Source organism: Echiichthys vipera (genome assembly GCF_963691815.1).
Source record: "Echiichthys vipera genome assembly, chromosome: 11".
In the NCBI taxonomy this organism is placed as follows: Eukaryota; Metazoa; Chordata; class Actinopteri; order Perciformes; family Trachinidae; genus Echiichthys; species Echiichthys vipera.
Window position 1 is genome coordinate 5,543,515 of NC_139836.1, and position 23,934 is coordinate 5,567,448.

General features: G+C 41.3%; 1 protein-coding gene across 1 annotated transcript; it reads left to right on the top strand.

The window, feature by feature from the left end:
• Positions 1-5,564: 5,564 nt before the first annotated feature.
• LOC310953358 (ras-related protein ORAB-1-like) lies at positions 5,565-18,758 on the top strand. Its single transcript, XM_083922376.1, has 6 exons — positions 5,565-5,958; positions 12,627-12,699; positions 13,123-13,218; positions 15,144-15,239; positions 16,523-16,654; positions 18,332-18,758. The coding sequence occupies exons 1-6, from the start codon at positions 5,945-5,947 to the stop codon at positions 18,530-18,532; spliced, it is 612 nt and encodes a 203-aa protein (XP_083778502.1). The 5' UTR covers positions 5,565-5,944; the 3' UTR covers positions 18,533-18,758.
• Positions 18,759-23,934: the final 5,176 nt, after the last annotated feature.

A 23,934-nucleotide genomic window follows, 5' to 3' on the forward strand; every position in this document is an offset into this window, starting at 1 on the left:
ATACAGCTATAATAGCTTAATTTTACACTCCAAGATGATATAGATATAGAAACGGATGAAGATACAGAAACTAAACTCTGAATTAAACATGGGGAAGCAGTGTTTAGTGTTAATGCTCCACATATGTGGAACAAACTGCCAGAAAATGCAGGTTTTCTGCAACTCTCGGTTCTTTTAAATGAAGACGAAAGACTTTTGTGTTTCATTCTGCCTTTTATTAAATCAAATAGTTATTCATTTCTTGCCCTGTAACTTGTATCTTATTCAATATTGTCTTCTTTTTATTTTATATTGTCTTTAATGACTGTATTTCATTGTTTGAATTGCTCTTAAATGTTTTTTGTAAAGCACTTTGAATTACCTTGATAAATGCTGTATATATCCGCCCTCTAAAAAAGTATTTACAACCTCAAAAATCCCACACTTTTCACTATACTGTAATCATCTCATCTCATCTTCATCCGCTTATCCGGGGTCGGGTCGCGGGGGCAGCAGCTTTAGCAGGGGACCCCAAACTTCCCTTTCCCGGGCCACATTAACCAGCTCTAACTGGGGGATCCCGAGGCGTTCCAAGGCCAGTGTGGAGATATAATCTCTCCACCTAGTCCTGGGTCTTCCCCGAGGCCTCCTCCCAGCTGGACGTGCCTGGAACACCTCCCTAGGGAGGCGCCCAGGAAGCATCCTTACTAGATGCCCGAACCACCTCAACTGGCTCCTTTCAACGCTAAGGAGCAGCGGCTCTACTCCGAGTTCCTCATGGATGGCTGAACTTCTCACCCTATCTCTAAGGGAGACTCCAGCCACCCTCCTGAGAAAACCCATTTCGGCCGCTTGTACTCGCGACCTCGTTCTTTCGGTCATGACCCAACTTTCATGACCATAGGTGAGGGTAGGAACGAAGATTGACCGGTAGATCCAGAGCTTTGCCTTCTGGCTCAGCTCTCTTTTCGTCACAACGGTGCGGTAGAGCGACTGCAACACCGCCCCCGCTGCTCCGATTCTCCGGCCAAACTCACGCTCCATCGTCCCCTCACTCGTGAACATGATCCCGAGGTACTTGAACTCCTTCACTAAACTGTAATCAGTCACTGAATAAAGCAGATTGTTTTTCAATGGCAAGTCTGCCATCTTGTGTGCTGTCTGTCATGTGTTAAAAAATGACAAAATGTAGAAAGAAAAAAGGTTGAACTTTTAAGAATTCCATCCAGACATGACATGTTTTTTCTGGGGGTCTAAAGATATAGTTCAGTCATTTTATGAAAAAACGTTGAACAAATTGCAACAGAAGCAAACAAATTTAGTATCCTCTAATGCCCAGAAGAACCCCAATAGGAGAACGTTTCTAAAAAAGATTACTTACATCAAGACAAACAGAAAATGTATTACAAGTTCTCTGAAATTGTTTGTTCTCATGGGTTCTCAACAATTGAATCTTGTTGACATTGAACAGTAAAAGACTTAATGTTCAGGTGTGAATGAGCATTAATAAATGGAGGGAAGCAGGACTTTAAAGCAGGGACTTGGACCACCGCTGAATGGATTTCACTCCTGTACATGACTGTGAAATAGAAATGGATCCTGAACAAGATACACAATTACACCATAAACATCTAAAGGATTTTAGCTCCTTTTGTCTTCTGTTCTTATCTCAGATTCAGGCCCACAGGCCCAAACCCATCTCTGCAATAATCATACAGAAAGGCTGCTTTAAAGTCTTGCTTCCTCCATGTATTAATGCTAATGGGTCGACTAAATGGGTTCATTCAGACCTGAACATGAAGTATTTTACTGTTTTATGTCAACAACATTCAGCCACACATTTTACACTGCTGAAAAAAGTTTTTTACCTAAAAATGAGCACATACCTAATTAGATTATGCCCCGTTTACACATGTGAACAAACAATTTCACAAAACTTCTAATACATTTTCGTTTGTCTTGATGTAAGTAATGAACTCAGTCACTTTCATGGTGATATATGAAGGTTATTTTTCCCCTATGTGAGAAAAATAATGAAAAGGTGAATCCATAGGGTATATTTGGGTCTTTTTAGAAACTTTCATGACTTTTCTTCCTTCCTCAGGACATTAGAGGATACTAAATCAGCTGAGTTTGCTTCTGTTGCAATGTGTTCAACGTTGACCCCTGTTTTGGCTTCAAATGACTGGACTAATATACAGTTCATGGAGTGTGCACAATGAAGATGCTGCATTCATAATTCTAGGTCTAATAAAACAGACGATATAGAGTTGAGCATGCCAACAATCAAAAACAAAGCAAGTAATTCTATTATTCAGATGTTGTGCTGTTATGTGGTCAAGGCCACATGCTTGGAAAAGATTGATCAGGAAAGCTACTAAGAGGTCCATGGTGACCTTGAAGGAGTTCCAAGTCTTAATGGATGAGGTTGGTTGATCTGTGCATGTGACAACAATTTCAACAATGTATGGCAGGTTTGAAAAAGAAGGCTCTTCTGAAAAAATGTCCCACTGAGTCTCGTAAAAAAAACATATTGAAGATTCTGATGCCATGTAGCAAAGGTTATATGGTCAGATGAGACCAAACTGAACTTTTTGGGCTAAACTCCAAGAGCCACGTTTGGTAAAAACCAAACACAGCACATCACCCAAAACACACCCTCCCTACAGTGAAGCCTGGTGGTGGCAGTGTTATGTTGTGGGCTTGTTTCTCTTCAGCAGGGACTGGGCAGTTGGTCAGGATTGAAGGGAACATGGATGCTGCAAAGTCCACCCACATTCTTGAGGAAAACCCTTGTCCCTCTGTGAGACACTTGAAAATGGGCAGGTGGTTCACCTTCAGCATGACAACGACCCAAAACACACCTCCATAAAAACAACACAGTGTCTAAAGGACAGGAAGGTGAAGGTCCTAGAGAGGCCCAGTCAGAGCCCTGACCTGAATCCTAAAGAACATCTGTGGATGGACTTGAAGAGTGCAGTCCATCAGCGCTCACCACAGAATCTGACTGAACTCCAACAGTTCTGCAGGAAGAACAGGGAAATATTCCCACTCTAGGTGCACAAAGCTGGTAGAGACAGATCCAAACAGACTGATACTGGAATTAAAGCAAAAGGAGCCTCCACAAAGGATTACATCTGAGGACTCATCACTGTTACAACCCTGATGTTCTGTTTTTTCAGTTTTTATTAGTTGAAAATTTCTCTTGAATGTTGTAAGGCAAAATATGTAAATCACGCTGGGAAAATATATGTTTTTATGTATTATCATTTCAGGCTGTAAAACAAAATAAATGACTATTTCAAAAGTGTTTGATAACTTTCTATATGCAGTGCAAATCCCCTGAATTTGAATGAGTTTCACACCGATTCCTTCTATGTGTCAGTGCAGAAACGATGCACATGCGAGGAGTCAATGGACTCCTGTTATTTGCGGCCTCCTCCCTGTGTAACCCACTGCAGGTGCACAGGTGATGACATGCGCTACCTCTTCCCGGTCACACCTACTTCCTGAACACCAGTCATGACACCACCCTGACTCATGACAGCCCTTTAACTCAGAACAGAAGTTTCCGGATTGAGGGAAACTGGATTGCGATTATGAGTATTACATTTCTGTTTGTTTGTGTTCACTAATAAATACCGTTGGGGCTTATAATGGGCCAATAAAACGTCCACCTGGAATGTTATCAGCGGGGCCCAGAGTTAACAGAGACCAGAAAGTAGACCCTGAACCTGTTTTATATCTGTGGTGAAGCGTCTACTGAGGTCTGGTGTGTCAAGTTGACCCAATGTAACCGGAAATAACACCTATACCATCGCTAATTTTTTTTTTTTTCAAACATCAACACAACACCGAAACAATACAATAACAAACAATAACAAATAGATGAGAGGTGAAGAAAAAAGAAGTATACAAGTATAATATTAGCAGCAGTGAAAGTAAATAAATAGTAATAAATTAAAGGGGTGCGAGAAGAAGTGATCAGATGAGGTAAATACCTTAAAGGTACAGCGTACACTCAGAGTTTTGATGGCTTTTTTGTTCTGTGAGGAGGAAATTGTTGAAATCTACTGTTCCATTTCTTTCATAAACACAGTGAAGTTTGTTTTTTTTTGCTTGTGAATTTACATTTGAGTGTGAAATTTAGCTAAGAGTAAGAGAGTCTGCACCTCCATCATTGTTTGGTTTGGATCGGCCACCAAACAGGACAAGAACAGACTGACACGGACAATCAGGACTGCAGAGAGAATCATTGGTGTCAAACTGCCCACTATCCAGGACCTGCACTCATCCAGAGTCAGGAAAAGGGCAGTTCACATCTCTGCACACCCTTCACACCCTGCACATCACCTCTTTGAACTTCTCCCCTCTGGCAGGCGTTACAGAACTCTGTACACAAAAACAGCCAGACATAAAAACAGTTTCTACCCCCAGGCCGTCACACTGCTGAACAATTGACCCCACCCGACACATCACACACACATGCCAGACATACAAGACACATGCACCTAATGCACCTTATGTATATCACTGTAAATAACATAACAAAGATATTTACAACAGCCTGGTCACTTTACTTTGCACAATTATTTTATCTTTCAATTTTAAATTTCTCATATTTACTTGTTAACCTATTTTTAATATTACCTCTATTTTTTATCTTAAATTATTGTTCTGTTATTGTTCTGTTATTGTTATGTTTAGGTTTGTCCTGTTAAATGTTTGGAAACTGTGAGCAAAGCATGAGCCGGAGTCAAATTCTCTGTATGTCCAACATACTTAGCAATAAACCCGATTCTGATTCTGTCAAAATATTTCTGTTGCTTTGACAAACGCAACACAGTCAATTCTTTCAGTTGTCAGACAGGACAACACATTGGAGGCTTCATCAGATCAGAAACAAGAGACACCTTTAACGTATCTGACACGGGGAGAGAGGAGGTCAACGAGCACTGCTTGGCTTGTCCCTCTGCAAATTCTCTCCGACTCTCCATTCTTCCCCGTGTCCTTTTATTTGAAGTTTGCATGAATAATCATAAGTCACTCATGAATAATAATTAACTAGTTACATACAGATACTATTTTCCACACAAGAATTTCTACAAGGTCACAGCTTTTGCTCCCACAGTTCTCTTCTAGGGAGGGAACACGTTATCAAACTTTCCCCAGATGGGTCAAATATAATTGGTTAGACATGCAGGCACATACTTTGCAACAAACACTCTAAAAGAACACTTAGTATTATATGCATCAAAAGAACATTTCTGATAATATTTTATACATTTCTTTAACAGATTCTGATTCTGATTCTGATTCTGAAATTTAGCTAAGAGTAAAATCAAATGAATAATAAAAAAAGCATCCTCATTTTAAAATATATCTTCGCTAATGAACGTGAGCAAGCTGTACAAAATGCACTTCGTTGAGGTTTATGTTGGCGCATTGTTCCGGAAGTTGTGTGTAACGTTTAGTAGTTTGACACGAGTTTGACACGAGGCTCGAGCTGACTCCTCTGTGCCACGTTTCACTAAATGACGTAATCCCTCGCAGGGCTGACAGTTCGTTGTTGCGTTAACCACACACTGCGAGACAGAGAGAGAGCGCGAGCGGCCGGTTAACGTTAGCTGGATATCTACACACACACACACACACACACACACCCTGTTTATTCGCTCTACTCTACGGCTGTAAGACGTGTTAACAGTCTCTTTACAAGACAAGACCCCCGTTAAACTAAGACACGCGTTCTGTGTTATCCCCGACTTGGCTAACCAGCTGGCTAATGTGAGCCGTTTCCTGGTTGGAGCTGCAGCCATTTTGGATTTTTACCGAGAAACAAGCAGCCGGTTTGTGAGCAGCGTAAGCTAACGTTAGCTTCGCAACTAAAAAAACAGCTGTTTATCTGCAGACAGGGACGAGGAGACGTTTGACGAGAGGGGAGACACTATACAACGAGTCAACAATGAATCCCGAATAGTAAGTATCGTACTTAAGAGCGTGGTGTTACATTTGGGGCCGCTTACTAAGGTTAGCTAAGCGCTAACGGACAACGTTAACTTCATATTAGCAGATGAACTCATTTAACTGAGCTGACAAGAGCCTTCGTGTCGACCTGGGCCTGCCTGGGATACTGTGGACATGCCCTGGCATATTGGTGGAGTGTTGTTGTGTTATAAGAAACAAACAAGTGCTCCTGAGCTATATATGTTATATGATATTAACATGTTTATCGAGCTGGTGACAGTAACGTTAGCTTTAGTGACTGCTTACAGTATATGTCCTCATATTACAGAAATAAGGCGCCTTAAATTTGGTTTATATTTATTTATACGTTTTGACACATAAACGTTATACTATTATCAGTGGCTTAAGCTAACGCTGGCTAGAATTAGCTAATTGAATCCATGCAGTCATAATGAAAAACACTTGACAACAAGGGCCCCCTTAGTTATATTTGTTTACAACGACATATATTTATACTTCTGTCCTGGTGATTGTCTACTCATCTCATTGCTAATGTGAGCAACAGCATACTGTAGCAGCAGCCGTCCGTTGTTTACGCCCAGGTAACGTAAATTCGGGCTGACGCTTGAATGTTACCTGGTGTTGAGCGTGACTCAGTTTTCAGTCATAAGGTCAGCAGTGCTGAAGCAGCCTCTCAGTCATGTGTAGGTCACATGCTATAGGACAAGCCCTCGATTTCACCACAGCACAGTTGAGCAATCAGCTTTTGCTACAGTTGCACAGTGCTGCTCTTACATCTGAAACGGTGTAGCCCTTTTTAATGGTAAATGGTAAAATGGACTTGTACTTATATAGCGCCTTTCTAGTCATCTGAATACTCAAGGCGCTTCACAGTGTCTGTCACATTCACCCATTCACACAGACATTCACACTGATGGCAGTGGACATCTACATACCATCTAATCTGATCTAACCATTCACACCACATTTACACACCCATGCGCAGCACGGGGAGCAATTCGGGGTTCAGTGTCTTGCCCAAGGACACTTCGACATGTGGACCAGGGGGAGATGGGGATTGAACCACCAATCTCTCGAACAGAGGACGACCCACTCTGCCACCAAGCCACAGCCGCCCCGTCATTACTCTAGTGATATAATATCCCCATTCCCCCCTAGGGAATGCTTTATCATGTATGAATGATCCACCTCCATGTTATAAACTAGATACTCCTAGGCAAGGTCCAATAACTTCTTACTCAGTGAGAGACCGGGAGGCATCTTTCGCCCACATGATGGTTAAGAGTAATATTCAGTATGTTGAATGAGAGTCTGACTGAAATGGATACTGACTTTAGAAAGGAAAAATTATATTAATTACCGATTTATAGTGACTTTTTGAGCTGAATTGAAAACCGCAAAGCACACTAAGCACTGAGCCATTCCTTAAGGGGGTTCACTACTCCCATATAACAATGTAATGTGTAAATGGGACCCGGCCTAGGCTATGTGTGGCATTTTACAATTTTCCTCTTCGTCCTCTTTCAATTATGTCACATGGAGTTCACAGGGTCTGGTGTTTCTGACGTTGATGGTGGTTAGGTTGTGTATCATTCAGGGTGGGAAGCCTGTTGTGAGTGAGGTAGCAGAGTTCTTGTTGTTTTGTTTTTTTGCCAACTTGGTATTGTTGTAAGAGGTTGTGTTGAGCAGTGAGAAGTCATCCTTCCATTGTCCACAGTTGCGCTCAATGAAGAGGGATTGATTGGAAATTCTTATAATGAGACGGAGAGTAACTGAGACAGTCCTGGAATTGGATAATACTCTGCTAGGGTCAGGCAGCTAATGTGTGAGAACTAAGTTGTACATTACTGCTTGTCCTTCTCTGATGCTGGTGGTGCAATAAAGGTTCACTGCCAAGTGTCTGTTGCTACTTTTACTGCGATAATTTGAGTGTTAGCTTTGTGTTACTACCAACACATGCTGTGTCATTAGGCTGGTTGCAAGGGCCCCTTTCCTACTTCCTACCCCCCCCCCCCCCCCCCTACTTCCAACACTGTGACTTGGACCACACCCATCTTTGAACTTTTACCACACACCTGTTAAGTTTTCACTATTGCAGTGAAAAAATCTGGTCACAGGTAGACATATAGGCACCTAGCAAAATGCTCAAAACCCCCAAGTCTCCAGGAGAACTTTTTGGCCCTGATGACACATGATGATCCATTTGGATGGTGAAGCATAATGGACATCAACATCTGCATCACCGCATCGTGGTTATGTTCCTTACAGCTGAAACAATTGGATGTTGAAATGTAACGGATGTGAACTTGTGAATCATGTTTACCTTCTAAGCTAGGCTACTTCTTGAGTATCCGTGAGGCTGGCTGATTATGAGCAACCAATGTGATTATTTGTGAATAAGAGCAGCTTTTTATGTTATCAAGAGATTCAGAACGTGCTGTAGTCTGTGTTCATTTACTACCAGGAAGCTGCTCCAGGTACACTTTCACTGCTCCCCTTTCATGCATACAGCGGTGCAGCACCACTGTTAAATGATTAGCGCCACTGCTATATCGACATAGCCCAAACGCAACGAACCTGCTATCTCTACTTTAAGCAGTCAGTGTTGGGGACCAGAGAGGATTATAGATCGAACACCCCCAAACATTTCCACCATTGATCATTTGAAAGCTCAGTTGGTGGGAACCAAGGCTCTGCTTCCAGTCTCGCTACCTACATATTAAACATAGTTTGACATTTACAACCAGGGCTTGACATCAACATCCGCCCACCCACCAAATGCGGGTAAATTTCAGCCGTGGCGGTAACGCAGTTGCTCCTACTAGCACTTTGCTGGTTACATCTAATTGTAGTCTTCTCAAAGGTCATCTGAATGAATGAATAAACTGTTGGCAAAGTGATACAATGAGACTACAACTCCCATGAGCACTCGTGACGTATGACACTTCCGTGTTGATTGTGATTTGTAATACAAACTTCAAATGTGAAACTGTAAAAGAACACAACGTTTCAATAACTCATCTAATATACGGGGGGGGGGGGGGTGTCATGATCATCTAATGTTTTGAGATGCACCTATGTGATTGTGATGCTGCTTAGATATCCTCTATATAGAGAAATTACTAAGGCTTTCAATTAAAAAAATTTAAATGTTCTATGTTTCATGAATTGTATGTTTTTGAATTGCATTAGACTTAAGTGTTTATTGTTGTCATAGATACATGATGTTAATTAATGCTGTATTTAAACAGACAGTATTCATCTTGCCAGGTTTTTTTCAGTAGAGTTATCTCTCTAATTAATCTCCTACATCCCTGAACCATTTTTCCCCCAAAATAGATAAGAAGCTGCCCTTTATATATATATATATATATATTATATATATTTTTCTTAATATACTATATATACCAATTTGTGGCTAGTGAGAATGCTGAATGGCTAGTAACGTTTGAAAACCAGTAGCAGGTGAGCAAAAAAGTTAGTGTCCAGCCCTGTTTACAACTGTCTAAAAACATGTGTCTAAAGCCCTTTTTGTGTCAGTGGATGTGCTAAATATCTTCTGGCAGCTCCAGATAAAACTCCCACACTTCTGATGGAAAAAGAATCTGCAGGGAAACACTGCACTTTTGTTTCCTTTCTCGTTGATTCTTTGCAGTGCTGGGAAATACTGTATGTTGGCAAATGTAACTTTCCAGTTGACACATCTCTTTGATGTGTTAATGCTATTGTATTTATAAAAATATATAAAATATAATGGTATGAATTATGACTCATTAGAAATACAGTTTTAAAAGAAGTGTCACACATTGAGAGAGAAAAATAGTATGCATCAAGATGCATTGATAATCGCTTAAAATCATACCGTAGCCCTCTGAAATCAAATTGTGAGGTGCATACAGACAATTACTCTATTGCCTTATTTTATATGGGTGTAATTGTAAGTGATGCAGGGTGTAGTTTAAACTCCAAACCCGTCTAGACCTGCCTTGTTGCATGGCCATGTTAAGGTGGGTCACTGAGCTGGATAATCTTAACGTAACAGTAGAATGCCCTGCCCTCAGTACGCAAATTGTCCTACGCCTCAACAATGCTCTTTGAGATTGAAGACTCAGCATGTGTCAGTCACATCCCCAAGTGGATTAAAAAATTCTAGAACTGAAATTACCTCCACTCTTAGTCATAAAAAACAGTCAAGATCAAGCATATTAGACTGGTAATGCATTAAAAAAACCAGCAGCTTGGTAGAGTCCCCTTTCTGCGCTTGATGTATAGATCATTGTTGGAAGGTTTCAGTAAGTGACTATTCTGAAGCAATCAGCAAACTAAGTTTGAGGAGTTTTTCACCGTTCTCTCTTGCTGACCCACCCCTTTTTTGAAGGAAATCAGCTTTATCATTTTCATTTCAACAGCAGCAACAAATATAGCATATTCCAATTCAACATAGATAGTGGCAGAAACAATTGCGTCCTTGCTGTCTGTATGGCGTACACAGGTGTGGTGTTCAGTGCTACCTTACTATGTACGACCTTAGCAGCAGGGATTTTTAGTGGGCTCTGCGGTATGACGATATGCATCGTATGCGATAGAAAAACGTCTATCGTTTCATATTTTTCCTCTATCATTTAACTGGCATTGTCATAAATTCTGCATCATCATCGTCATCACTTTACAGGCTGAGGGGTGTGTGAAGATGAAGTTAGCCGAAATCGCTTCTTGTCAAAGAAAGATTAATGTTATAACAACAACCCTAACCCACCACTGTCCTGTGTCAGGCACTCGCTGCCCAGAATGAGAGGGTTATTATTTCTACGGGTTCACAGTCCAATTAAAAATAATAAATAGTCCAAGAATGTACTGAGGAAACATATTTTGCAGTTTGCCTTTATTGATAGTTTACAAAGCATGGTTTTTAAATAGCCATGGCACTTCAACAAAAACCTCTATTTTGTGAAAAAAAACAGTGATTTAAAATTAGAGATCACTTTCAGATCCCTCCCAGTTATTGGTGTTAATCTGCACCTGGTGACAGTTGACTTCATTGTTGGACACACCCTATCTATCTGCAGCTCTCCTGGTTACTTTGTAAGATGGTGATCTGCTCTAAGGAGACTGAAACCCTGAGACAGCAGGTTGTCCAGATGAAGGCCAAAGGGATGACCCTCTCAGCCATCAGAGAGAGGTTGGGTGTTCACAGTATGTGATTTCAAGAATACTGAAACTTTACAAGGACACAGATTCATTTAAGTCCCTCAAAAAGGCCGGTCATTCACTTAAAACAAGTGCACCAGAGGACAGGATTATGAGAAGACTCCCAATGGGGAATCACTTCAACACTGCAGCTGGAGTTGGTCTCCAGTTCAGTGCTGAACAGGACAAGGATCTGTCTCTGCACAGTGTCTCGTCGATTAAGACTTTTGGACTGAAACCCACTCTGCAGTGACCAAACCTCTCATCGGCAGAAAGAATAAAAAGGCTAGACTTGCCTTTGCTGAGGAGCATGTTGTGTGGACAGAGGAGAACCGGTCCAGGGTGACTTCAGCGATGAGAGGACGTTCAGTTTATTTGGGTCTGATGGAAACATTATGTTTAAATGTTTGTGAACCTCCTTCAGCAACAAGCAACAACATCACTGCAACTGTCTCCAGATCAGCTGCAATTTTCATACAAGACAATGCCCCCCGTCACACTGTGAAACAGGTGAAGCAGTTCACTGGAGCTCAGAATATTGAAACAATGAAATGACCAGCCCAGAGTCCAGATCTAAACCCCATAGAGAATCTCTGGAAAGAACTTGGTAACAAAGTAAAGTCTAAGAAACCCACTCCAGTTAGTGAACTGTGGGAGAGACTGAGTCAGAATGGACGCAGATCAAAGCAGAGCAGTGTGAGCAACTAGTGATGTCCTGTGGGCACAAATGTGCTGAAGTCATTCAAAGCTGTGGCCCCTACACTTCCTGTTCATTTTGGAATCCTACAGAAGAAAACATTGTTGAAATCTTTTTCACAAAATAAAGGTTTTTGTTGAAGTGCCTTTGTTATTTAAAAAACATCCTAGTACAGGAGTGGTATAGACACAGCTGATATTCTATCAAATTATGAACAGAAAATAACAGTATTTCAGAAAAAAAATCAAGTATTTATAGTTTGTTCTGTAATTTTGATCTCCAGTGTATATTTAATTTTCACAGAAACTGTCCTGTATTGTGATATATATCGTTATCAGGATATGAAATGACCTATATCGTGATATGAGATTTTGGTCCTGTCGCCCAGCCCTAATTGAACTGTTCATCAGCTCAATAAATCCACATCAGACTAGTAGAGGTACCACATGTGTCCTTTGAGCTGGCTTTATATGTCCGTCACATGATCGGACGGCTTCCTGCACGTCTTTCTGAAAATGTGCCTGAGCTCAGCAGGTTCATTGTCCTGAGTGTTTCCTTTCCTTGTGAAATGCAGCCACTCTGACACTTATGCCGATGAACATATTTGCATCTAACTCGAAAAAACCAACAGCATTAAATCAAAAAAAGTACTGAATCATGCAATTGGTTTCAATCGCTTACCATGGTGGTCATTTATGTAGGGGAATGGGTAATCTCTGGGTTAACAATTTCTGAATATCCTCTAACTGAAGTTTCTTTCACCTTTCCCTCACAGTGACTATTTATTCAAGCTGCTCCTGATTGGTGACTCTGGTGTTGGAAAGTCTTGTCTTCTTCTCCGATTTGCAGTAAGTTTCAACTAAAATAGCTCCTAAAGTATCGTTATATCAACTCCATTTACTCCCTAAGCAGGATTCAGTCTCACGGTATTGCAAGTTTAGTTTAACTATGCTGTGTTTTCTGCAGATTGTTGAAAGCTGTCTTCAGTTGGACAACAATATATCATAGCCATCTTAACTGGGTTTCTCATTAACTCAACAAGAAACTATGTTATAATAAACAGCAGGATACGATGCTTGCACGAACAAAGCAGTTAACTTGTTTGCCTGTAACTCATTCATTCACTGTGCAACATGCTCCAGTTTGCATACACTATATAGACACTTTCATTGTGCGTGCGTGTGTGCGTGCGTGCTTGTGTGTGTAGTGTTGAAACAGGAAGTGAGCAGGATGTGTGAGCCATCTAACTCTGACTCTGTTTCTCTCTGCAGGATGACACATACACAGAAAGTTACATTAGCACTATTGGTGTGGACTTCAAAATACGAACCATAGAGCTAGATGGAAAGACCATTAAACTTCAGATTGTAAGTAACCTACTGCTCACTCAGAAGAACTCAGAACGTTTAGTTCCTTCTCTGGTCATCTGTACAACTGGAAACATTAAAGGGCCAGTCGGAAACTAATCTACAATTTTCTTGTCATCTACAAATCCCATATAAAGAACCAAACCAACCATGTGCTAGTCTGTCTCTTTATACTTCCTAACATCTCTACTCTGTCTCTCAGGCTCTCTGGTTTTCACCTCCAAGCTCATTGGTTCATACTGAAGATGCTAAAAAAAGACAAAAATAGAGCAAATATATAGCGTAATTTTTCAAAAGAGCTCAGTAATGACCCAAAACAGCTGGTCATTTGTTTTTATGCAGCAAACTGGAGGAAATATTTCATTTAATGTGGAATATTTTCAGTGTATGAACTATGAACTGTGGCCGTCCTCCACAGAGCTGGGTCTGTCCCACATTCCTGTCTGTTGAAGGGAAGGTTTTTTGTTGCCACCGTACTCTACGAGGGAATTTTTGGGTCAATGTAAATCATAAATAAGTCATAGAGTGTGGTCTGGTCTATATCTACTCTGTAAATTTTCCTGTGATCACTTTTGTTATGATTCTGCACTATAAATACAATTGAATTGAACAGAGATATCCCAGAGAGTCGCTAACAGTCCCTAACAGCCGAATGTAACAGTGATTAGATGGGGCATTTAGGTGAAGGCATTAAAACGTCTTTTGTAACCACTAATTCTGCTCAAAATAACAGCGAACCTCTGCAGCAGCACGAGAAGAGTCCCTACACAGAAAAAAAAGCACCAACAACGTAGTTGGTGAACCCAGAGTTTATTAAAAGAGTGTTTTAAAGACTTACCTACTGGCCCCTGTACCAGCACCTCTGCGATCCAAAAGGAAGGAGCCCATTGATGATTTATTTAGGAATCGGTCGCCTCCTCCAATAAATTCTGGGAACGTGGAAAAACTTATTTTCCATCACAGAGCAGGAATCAGCAGAGGTAACCATCAACACAACAGGGGAAGATTTGGTATCAGATTGGAACGCAAAAGTGCCTAGTTGGCCATATTTCAGATTTAAACCCAATGCTAATGGGGAATCTGAAACATAAATGAGGCAATCTGTGAACTGTAAAATCCAGCGATCGCCTCAAAACCAGAATGCGGTGCAGCTGCAGAGAGGTCAGAGATCAACAGATCTAGAGTGTCACCATGGAATGTCGTTTCTTGTAAAAGCTGTATTGCTAGATATCTTTGCAAAATGTCACGGTGCTGATTGTCCCAATTTTCTTCCAAATCCCAATAAGGCTGCAGTATATCAAATTTGAAAATTGAACTCAATTAGATTTATAGTGCCAAATTATAACAAAGGTTATCTCAAGACACTTTTCTTATAGATTAGGTCTAGACCACACTATGATTTTAGTGTCCATCGCTGTCACTGTGGGGGGAAAGACCCTCTGCTTTGTGTGATCTTGACAGGAAACGTGACTGGTTGGTGTCTCGTTCATGTTTTCTCTCAAAATCTATAAGGCGATAATGTATATCAATTATTAAGAAATTAATAATAATTATTTATTTATAGTGCCAAATCATAGCAAAGGTTATCTCAGGACACTTTACAGAGTAGGTAAAGACCACACTCTATGACTTATTTATGATTTAAATATTAAATGATTAATATATTAAATATGTATTGTTAAAAAATCAAAATGGAAACTAATAAGTAACAATTTGTGACGTGTGTGCGCGTGTGTGCCTGCGCTCTAAATACTTGTATTTGTGTTCCAAAAAATGGTCAAATTTAAAGATATTTAACTTTGGTGGAAATGTTAGATGGCAGTAACATTTGTATTGATTGCCCATTAAAAGAAATAAGTGCTGCTTTTGTCAGTGTCAACTGTCAAAGCCAATGGTCACCTGTATTCATGTTTTTCCTCTGACAGTGGGATACGGCGGGTCAGGAGAGGTTTCGCACAATCACATCCAGCTACTACAGAGGTGCTCATGGTATCATTGTAGTGTACGACGTCACAGACCAGGTCAGTAAATCACCACACCAGCTCCTACCTTTTAGAACCATTTATACACAAAGAGGTGAGACTTTTGCCTCAAGAGGACATGTTCTCGACTGAGGGGGACGGCCAGCGCTGCAGTGTTTCAGTGTTTGTATTGTATGAATTAGAGGCTAGTGGACTTCCTCTGCTCAGAACACAAGTTCAGAATAACATTGTTGAAACGGAGCAACTAATGTTGGTAGCAGAGCAGCAACTAAGCGGACTGCTGTGTCGCTCCTGCAGCTCCCTGCTGTTCACGCAAGCCCAGCATGAGGAGAGGAGAAACATGAATGTGAATGACAGCAAACCGCAGTTAAGATTCACACACTGAGCTAAAATGGAAACACTGTGCCGCTGCACGTCTTTTGGTTTACTCAAAATAATTACTTTTTTGGAGTGGCTATTTGTATCCAGGTGTAAATAGTCTCACGGCAGTGATTCAGCTGAGATTGTAGAAAGCAACTGGTTGGGTTGATAACACATTGTAATCTCACCCAGGGGATCCTGATTCGAATCCCATATGAACTTATCTTAAAATTTAGTGGACTTGATATATTTGCAGTTAGGTTTAGAAAATATTTTGACAAAGTGAGGCTCACTTGATCCTTCAGACCCTTGATGACTTACTGCTTTTTATCCAACCACCTGCTCCATACTGTACCAGTGCTATTTACATTTGTCCAGCCAACCCCTGATGAATTACTGCTTTAATAATATAATGCTAATACATGCTAATACATGTGATCAGCTCAAGGCTCCATGTTGCTTTTAGCAACAACAGATATTGCTTTATAGCACATAATTTCAAGCATGGTGGTGAGGTGTTCTAGACCCTGACTGACTTTGCTCTGTGGGGTCCCCAAACCAAAACTCCCACTGATACTAAGTCCTTAAGCATCAGGATGTAGTTGTGGTTTTTATTTTACAATCCAGAGATGGTATTATTGACTAGACGGGCTTCCCCCTGAAATCATGTGGCGGTGGTTCAGTTTAAACAAAATGACATACAGTGTAGATGTCTGCCTACAGTAGCTGCTGTAGCTTCTGTGTAGTGCTCAAAATTCACCAAAATGTATCATGTGTAGTGTTCGGAGCCTCCAATGTTGCTAACTGAAAAATAAAGTTTAAAAATTGCAAAAAATCCGTGAACCCTGGTTTTAAAATAAATCGATATTGCATAAGAAGTGTTCCATTTAGCTCTGTGAGAACTGCTGATGTCCTGTAGCAGATGTAGCTCAGTGCTAATGTTTAACTGCTCCCTGTCTCAGGAGTCCTTCAACAATGTCAAACAGTGGCTACAGGAGATTGACCGCTATGCCAGTGAAAATGTCAACAAGCTATTGGTCGGGAACAAGTGTGACCTGACGACAAAGAAGGTGGTGGATTACACAACAGCAAAGGTGAGGCACCTGGGTGTTTACTACCGCACACGGGAGCTGTTGGATAGAAACATTGTCACGCTTCTGTTGTTGTTCTGAATCATTTTTCTTACTGTATCGCATCTACTGGTGAAGGAGTCGGTGTCTCTGCATTAGTATGACATGTAGGAGATTATTGAAAGATGTCTTAGGGCGCACTCACACTGTCCATCCGTACCGTGCCCCAGGACGTTTCACGGCTAAAGTCTAGTTCGTTTGACCAGTTTGAGTGCAAGCGTACCGCGCATAGGTGCGGTACGCTTGCCGTCCACGACCTGTTCGGGAGAGGTGGGCTTTTATTAAGCACGTTTGCACATGTACAAGCACGAGAGTGCGCACGTGTACGAGCACGAGGCCTACGGCGGTTCTGACGTCATTTTATGTGCGCCTGTTGGGACATAGAAAAAAAAGGAGGGACCATGCGCGGACATTTAAAACAATGGCGGCGAAAGGTTCACGTTGGTGTGATGCAGAGGTGGAGTGTTTACTGCAGATTTGGTCGATGAAAATATTCAAAAACAGTCGGACAAGACGCACAAAAATGTGTAACGTGTTACGGCGTGATGTCGTATAGGCAGCAAGAAGCATTCGCCGAGGCCCAGGTAGTGTGAGTACAAACGGGCCTGGGCTGCGGGGGGAGAGGGAGGGGGGGGACAAGTACCCTAAAGCACGGGGCACGGTACGGACGGACAGTGATTGCACCCTTATTTAAGTTAGCCTAAAGGCAGGGACGTACCAAGCCCACTTCAAAGAACTAATGGTGATCAAGGCTGACTGCTGTGTCACCTCACGTCACCTGTGTCCCAACAATGAGCTTTAGTGCTCCCATTATTATTCAACGGTGTTTACATTTAGCTTCGGTACGTCCTATATCCTGTTGACTGATGCCCATACCAGCTCTTTCTCATCCCTGTTATGTCATGTGATGGTTACTAAACTGGTATTTCGACCATTTCGTGATATTTTACTTTGTGCTGGGCAATAAATCAATATGATAATTTATCGTCTTTCACTGGAATTAAATTGTGATGACGTCACATATGGACTAACTGTGACAAACAATTATGTTGTTTAAATTGATAACAAGGATATTAACCAACATTTCTTAAATGGGTTACTCTATTCGTGTGAATGGTGTGAAAATTGAAATTTTTGTTCATTTTGCCCTAAAGTTCTTAATAAAATGAGAAAATAGTCAGTACTTTACATTTTTCACATATTTAATTGACACAGGAATATAAAAGCAGGCTTGACCATGTGTTTGTTGTCATGTAGACTGTTTATTGAGTTAGCAGAAAACTTGCTACAACATGATATCAGAATCAGAATCCGGTTTATTGCCAGGCAATTTACATTGCAAGGAATTTGACTTGATTTGACAGTGCCTACATAAATATAGACATGAACACAAGCAAACTACACATATGGCATTGAATTATATACATGAAATATACGTGAGTGTATTTGTGTGACCAGTGCAGGTGCATATATACGTATATTGTTATGGAGATATTAGCTATATCTGAATAGAACAGTTTGACCATAGCATCCAGCCTTAGCACTAATGCAATAAAAAAATAAAATATAAAGTAAAGAACCTCACGACTGCAAAACAAGAAGCCTGAACTCCTGTGCCCTGTGCTCCTCTGTTGTGTCCAGGAGTTTGCAGACTCTCTGGGCATCCCCTTTTTGGAAACCAGCGCCAAAAACGCCACCAATGTGGAGCAGGCCTTCATGACCATGGCTGCGGAAATCAAGAAGAGGATGGGCCCTGGGGCCACTGCCGCAGGAGGGGAGAAGCCCAACGTGAAGCTGACCCCCGGCACTTCTGTCAAACCTTCATCAGGAGGATGCTGCTGAAAGAGAAATCACTTCCACTCTGCCCCCTCCCTTCCTTCGCGGGCCTGTCAGCCTGGCCGCCATCCCCTTCAAACTCCACCGTGTCCCAGCAAACCACAAGTAGACAGGACAGGGCAGACATGGTTCACATGTCTATATGAGAACAAGATGAAGTTGCCTGTATTTGTACTGTACATAGTATAGCCGCACTACCAAAAACAAATAAAGCATCCTTCTTGTCATACTGTCCTGTTAGTGATGACTAATTCATTCGACCCGGCCCCGGCCCCCCCGTCAGCCCCTCTCTCAGACCTCTCAGAGACTACTCTTTTATTTGGCCTTCTGAATGCAGTTTCATGAGAACTCTGTGTGTGTGTGTGTGTGTGTGTGTGTGTGTGTGTGTGTGTGTGTGTGTGTGTGTGTGTGTGTGTGTGTGTGTGTGTGTGTGTGTGTGTGTGTGTGTGCGTGAGTGTGTCTCTGCATTCCTATAGCAGGGTTGCTAAATGAATCATTAAGATTTCTGTCTGTAAGGATCTTTTTCTGTTTATCTTTTCCTTCAGTGATTATTTTTGCTGTCTGTCCACATTCAGAGGTGTTTTTTATTTTTCTCGCCAACTTCTGTCTCACTGTCCAGCATCTAAAATCTAGTGCAACAGTATATGTACATAAACATTACATGTGTGTGAGTGTGTTTGTATGTATGTATATATACTGTATATACACACATGCACACTTTCCAATCTGATTTGCCAGTTCTGTAGTGCTCAATTTGTTATTGGGATAGACTCTTTATCTCTGCATTCAATTTGTGGCTGAAGACACCTGTAAGTTTGTTGCTCAATATGTAACACTTTGAACTGAAAATAAATATTGTACTACCAGACTGTATAAAATGGGAGGAGCTGTCTGCGATTCTTGGTGAGATGTGTAGAAAACCTGTTTGAATTATTTATTCTACATTCAGTTGGCATGTCTACTGCCACACGGGGTCTGTTTGCAAAGTGCTGTATAATCTCAGAACAGAATTGCATATATAAAATAAAAAAGTACAATGTTCTCTTGTTTTCGTAATAAAGGCAACTGAATTCAGTTTGAAAGGAACTCTGGGACTAGTGTTTGCTGTATGAAGAAGACTGTTTGAACAGTGCTCTATTGTATTGCTGTACGCGAGGGTCAGGTCACAACACAATGGCCATATAGATGTGTGTGTGTGTGTGTGTGTGTGGACACATTCATTAGCTAGCTAACCTTAATCCTAAACTGCAAGAGAGTGGCCCGGTTTCTACTGAACACAGGTCGGCAGAAAGCTCCAGCCTGCTAGTCTACATACCGACTGAGAGCGGCCTTAATGTGTGGAGCGAGAGGAAGCATCTGAGCCAGCACTTCTCTAAAACATGACATGCTGAATATTGCATGGAGCGCGTCACAGCAGAGAAACACACTGACGCACATGTGATCCCACTTCCCTTTGAAACAAGTGTGCTTCATCCAGTATTAAACTGTCCACAAAGGGAGTGTTGGTGGAAGTGAAACCTGTGATTGTTACAACAGTTAATACTGCAATTGTAACTTACACTTAGCACAAAAAAGGAAGTGCACACTGTGCTGAAAAGCCTGTTTGTCAAGAGCAGGTTCTTGCTAAACACATTCTGAGGCAAGAGTATGATTTATAGGACTGGTGTGTTACAAGTACTTTGAAAAGGATAAGAGACATGGATAAAAAGGGGGAACGTTAAGATGGAAAGAAGGTATAAGCAAAGAGGGAAGGTGGACCATGGGAGGAGAACTTGAAGTTGTACTGAGGGTTCTGTTTACACAGAACATAATTTTTTGCAACAGTTATGACATGGGCACTAAAGTGGGTGAAGGAGGTCAGACTCAAACTAAGTTCTAATCACACTGAAAGAAAGGTATGGAGAATGAGCAGAACACCGCCATCTAGCGTCTCAACATTGTAGTCGCAACAACAACAAAATTAAATAAATAAATAAGTCTAACAGTCAGGTTGCCAGGTTGGTCAGACCCGGCCCAGTAGCCTACAGGAGACCAGAGTCTGTTTGAGCCTGTTTAAACCCGTCCCCTCCAGAAAACCACACCATAAAAACAAGTATTGCAGAGGAGTTACCATTAGTCGTTACAGCTAAGTAAACATCAAATTCATTCAAATGAAATTTTATTTGTATAGCCCTTTACAATAGCCAGGCGGTACCCAAAGTGCAAAATAATATGTAAAAACACAAGAAAGGTGCTACTAGTGCTGCAGGGTGTTAAAGACCCTTTGAAGTGCATAAAAACAGGCCAAATACGTACAGCTAAGAGCAGGACGACCCTAGTCAGAGTTAAATGCCAATCTAAAAAAGAGTGTGCTTCAGCCCTGATGTAAAAAGGCTGAGGTCAGTGGTGATGCGAATGTCAGGGGGCAGTCTGTTCCTCAGTCTGGGAGCTGTGACAGCAAAAGAACCATTGCCCCACTGTTTGAATCTTGACCTTGGGACCTTTAACAGGAGCTGGACAGAAGAACGGAGGGCCCTGCCATGATCGCAGACAGTTAAAATCTCTGACAGGTAGAAGGGAGCCAGGCCATTAACGGCGTAAAAATAAAACAATAAAAGTTTAAAATCAATTCTAAAACAACATGAAAGTGATGATAGCGATCACGGAGAACCGTAGCCATGTGGGCGTGTGTTTTAATGGCGTTCCTCTCCTTTCTCTCAGTCCATGGAGTGAATGCTCGGCCTATATTGACTCTGGTTTTTGCCCGTCTCCGCTCACTCAGCTGCTGGGACAAATAACGGACCCTTCACTGAGGCTCCGAAGCAGCTGCAGGATTGGCAAACTCCATTTCACCCAGTGCCAGCCTACAGTAGCTGCACCCAACAACAGACAGCCCTGGCAACCAGCAACGCCCAACGCTATTGGCTGCTACCATGGAAACAGAACGGGACAGAAAGTCATAGAAGAGAGAAACCCTTCGTCATGTAAAAGGCAGCGAAAAACAAAGGAGAAGACATCAGTGTTTATAGGCGCTAATGCGAATAACAGGAGTGAGTACTCAGTTTATAAAAATTAATTTGACCACATTTGAGGAAATACATTACAGTCTTTGGGAAATACAAGTAATATTTCTATATTTACTGATTGAATGACAGCAGAAAGAGCTATCTGAAGCTGAGATCAGGACAGATTACTGCAGGGTTTGTATTTACGGCCAGTCAAAGCCTGCAGTTTGTTTTTTGAATGGGGGCTTGGCCTCATGTGCTACTCTCTTCTATTGTCAAACCCGTCAAAAATGTTTTAACCCTCCTGTTCTCCTCAGGGTCAATTTGACCCCATTTAAAGTTTAAAATCTCTAAATAACGACGTTTTTTTGTTTTATTTTTATGACTTTTCCTCATTTTATGGGGACGACTCATAAAAAACCTAAAATTGTCATGATTATATATATTTTTTTATTGTTCTTATCGTACATGTGCTTGTCTCATCGGTGTTCCTTTGGGTCAGTTTGATCATCTGGATGATTTAATCATTATTATTATTGTTTATTTTACAATTTAAATATTATATGAGGTCAAATTCATGCTGCTGTCCTTGATAACGGACGTTACTTTCATTCCAGATGTTACAAATAACACAAAATAGCATTAAAATAACAGACTTACTTTAAAACACACGCACAGAAATCCCTCCATGCAGTTTAACATCAGTGATATTTACAGCAAAAACCAAAGAGCTGGTGGTGGATCTGAGGAGGACAAAGACACCAGTGACCCCAGTTTCCATCCGGGGGCATAACGTGGACATTGTAGAACACTACAAATATCTGGGGGTGTTCATTGACAATAAACTGGACTGGACTAAGAACACTGAAGTCCTTTACAAGAAGGGACAGAGCCGCCTCTATTTTCTGAGGAGGCTCCGCTCCTTCAACATCTGTCGGACCATGCTGAGGATGTTTTATGAGTCTGTGGTGGCTAGTGCTTTTATGTTTGCTGTAGTGTGCTGGGGCAGCAGACTGAAGGTTGCAGATGCCAACAGACTCAATAAACTGATCAGAAAGGCCAGTGACATTGTGGGGGTGGAGCTGGACACCTTGGCTGCAGTGTCAGACAGGAGGATGCTGTCGAAGGTGCGGGCGATACTGCAGCATGGCTCTCACCCTCTCCACAACACTCTGGCTGAACAGAGGAGCACCTTCAGCCAGAGACTGATTGCTCCTAAATGCACCACTGAGCGCCACAGGAGGTCATTCTTACCTGTGGCCATTAAACTGTACAACTCATCTCTTTAATTATCGGACTCTTGACTACTTAAAAACAAAACAAAACAAAATATAAATATCTGTTCTCATTTCATTTCATTTGCCATAACAACCTAATTGTACAGTGTATATATCTCAGATTGTATTTTCACACCCACTTCAGATTGTTTACTTGATTGTTTATTATTTATTTGAACTGTATTTTATTGGCTATTTATTAGCTACTTAGATTTATTTTAATTGTATTTTATTTGAGTCTTTACTTTATTTTATTTCTACTTTATTCATCTTTATGGCTTGTTTCTACTGTGCACGGAGCATGGGAACGAAAGAATTTCCCCCCGGGGATCAATAAAGTATTCTGATTCTGATTCTGATTTTTCATTTTGTTAAATAAAAACATAAAGTACCCGACTTAACTCGAGTCACACATTGATTATGATCATTTTCCAGATGTTTAACCGTCAAAATGACCCCTAGAATAAACGGTGTTATTGAAATTTGAGGGTAACAGGAGGGTTAAAGTATTAATTCAGAATAGGGCCTTTAACGGGTGTTGTGTCGAATCGTGTTCCCCTGTTTGACAACACCGGCACCGGCAGTCGCGGGAGAAATCTGAGTAGGTGTGGCTCACGTTTCTGGTCAGAGGGGTGGCTGCGTTTTGAAAATGCTTTCTCTGTATATAAAATCATCTGTACTTTTGCAAATATATTTTTTTTAAATACATGTCTTTCTGTTTTTCACTACTTATCTTCATTATGATATTCGCATTGTATATAAAACACTGCAATATCTACACTTTGATTAAGGATCACCCTATTCTATTAAGCAGTAGTTTCGCCCTAAGTGGCGCGAAATGGAAGAGCCCCGCCCCCCCTAGCTGCGTCAAGTGAGCCGAACTGCTGCGGAAAATAGCGGAAGTAGAGAGATTTTGCTTTGGAAAGAAAAGCTATTCAAGCCAGTGCTCGAGTGTAACGTCAAGTAAGTACTTTTATTTCGAAAAAACATCGGTCGGACGTATAGCCCTTGTTTGTAACCGTTTACGGTGCAGTCCCGGGCCTCCAGGACCCACGCTGTGCTTCCGTAGAGCCGAGTGGAGACGTCTGCAGTCTTTGATAACGAAATATAGTGTTTTTTGGTAGTGATATATGCGACTGGGTAGCTT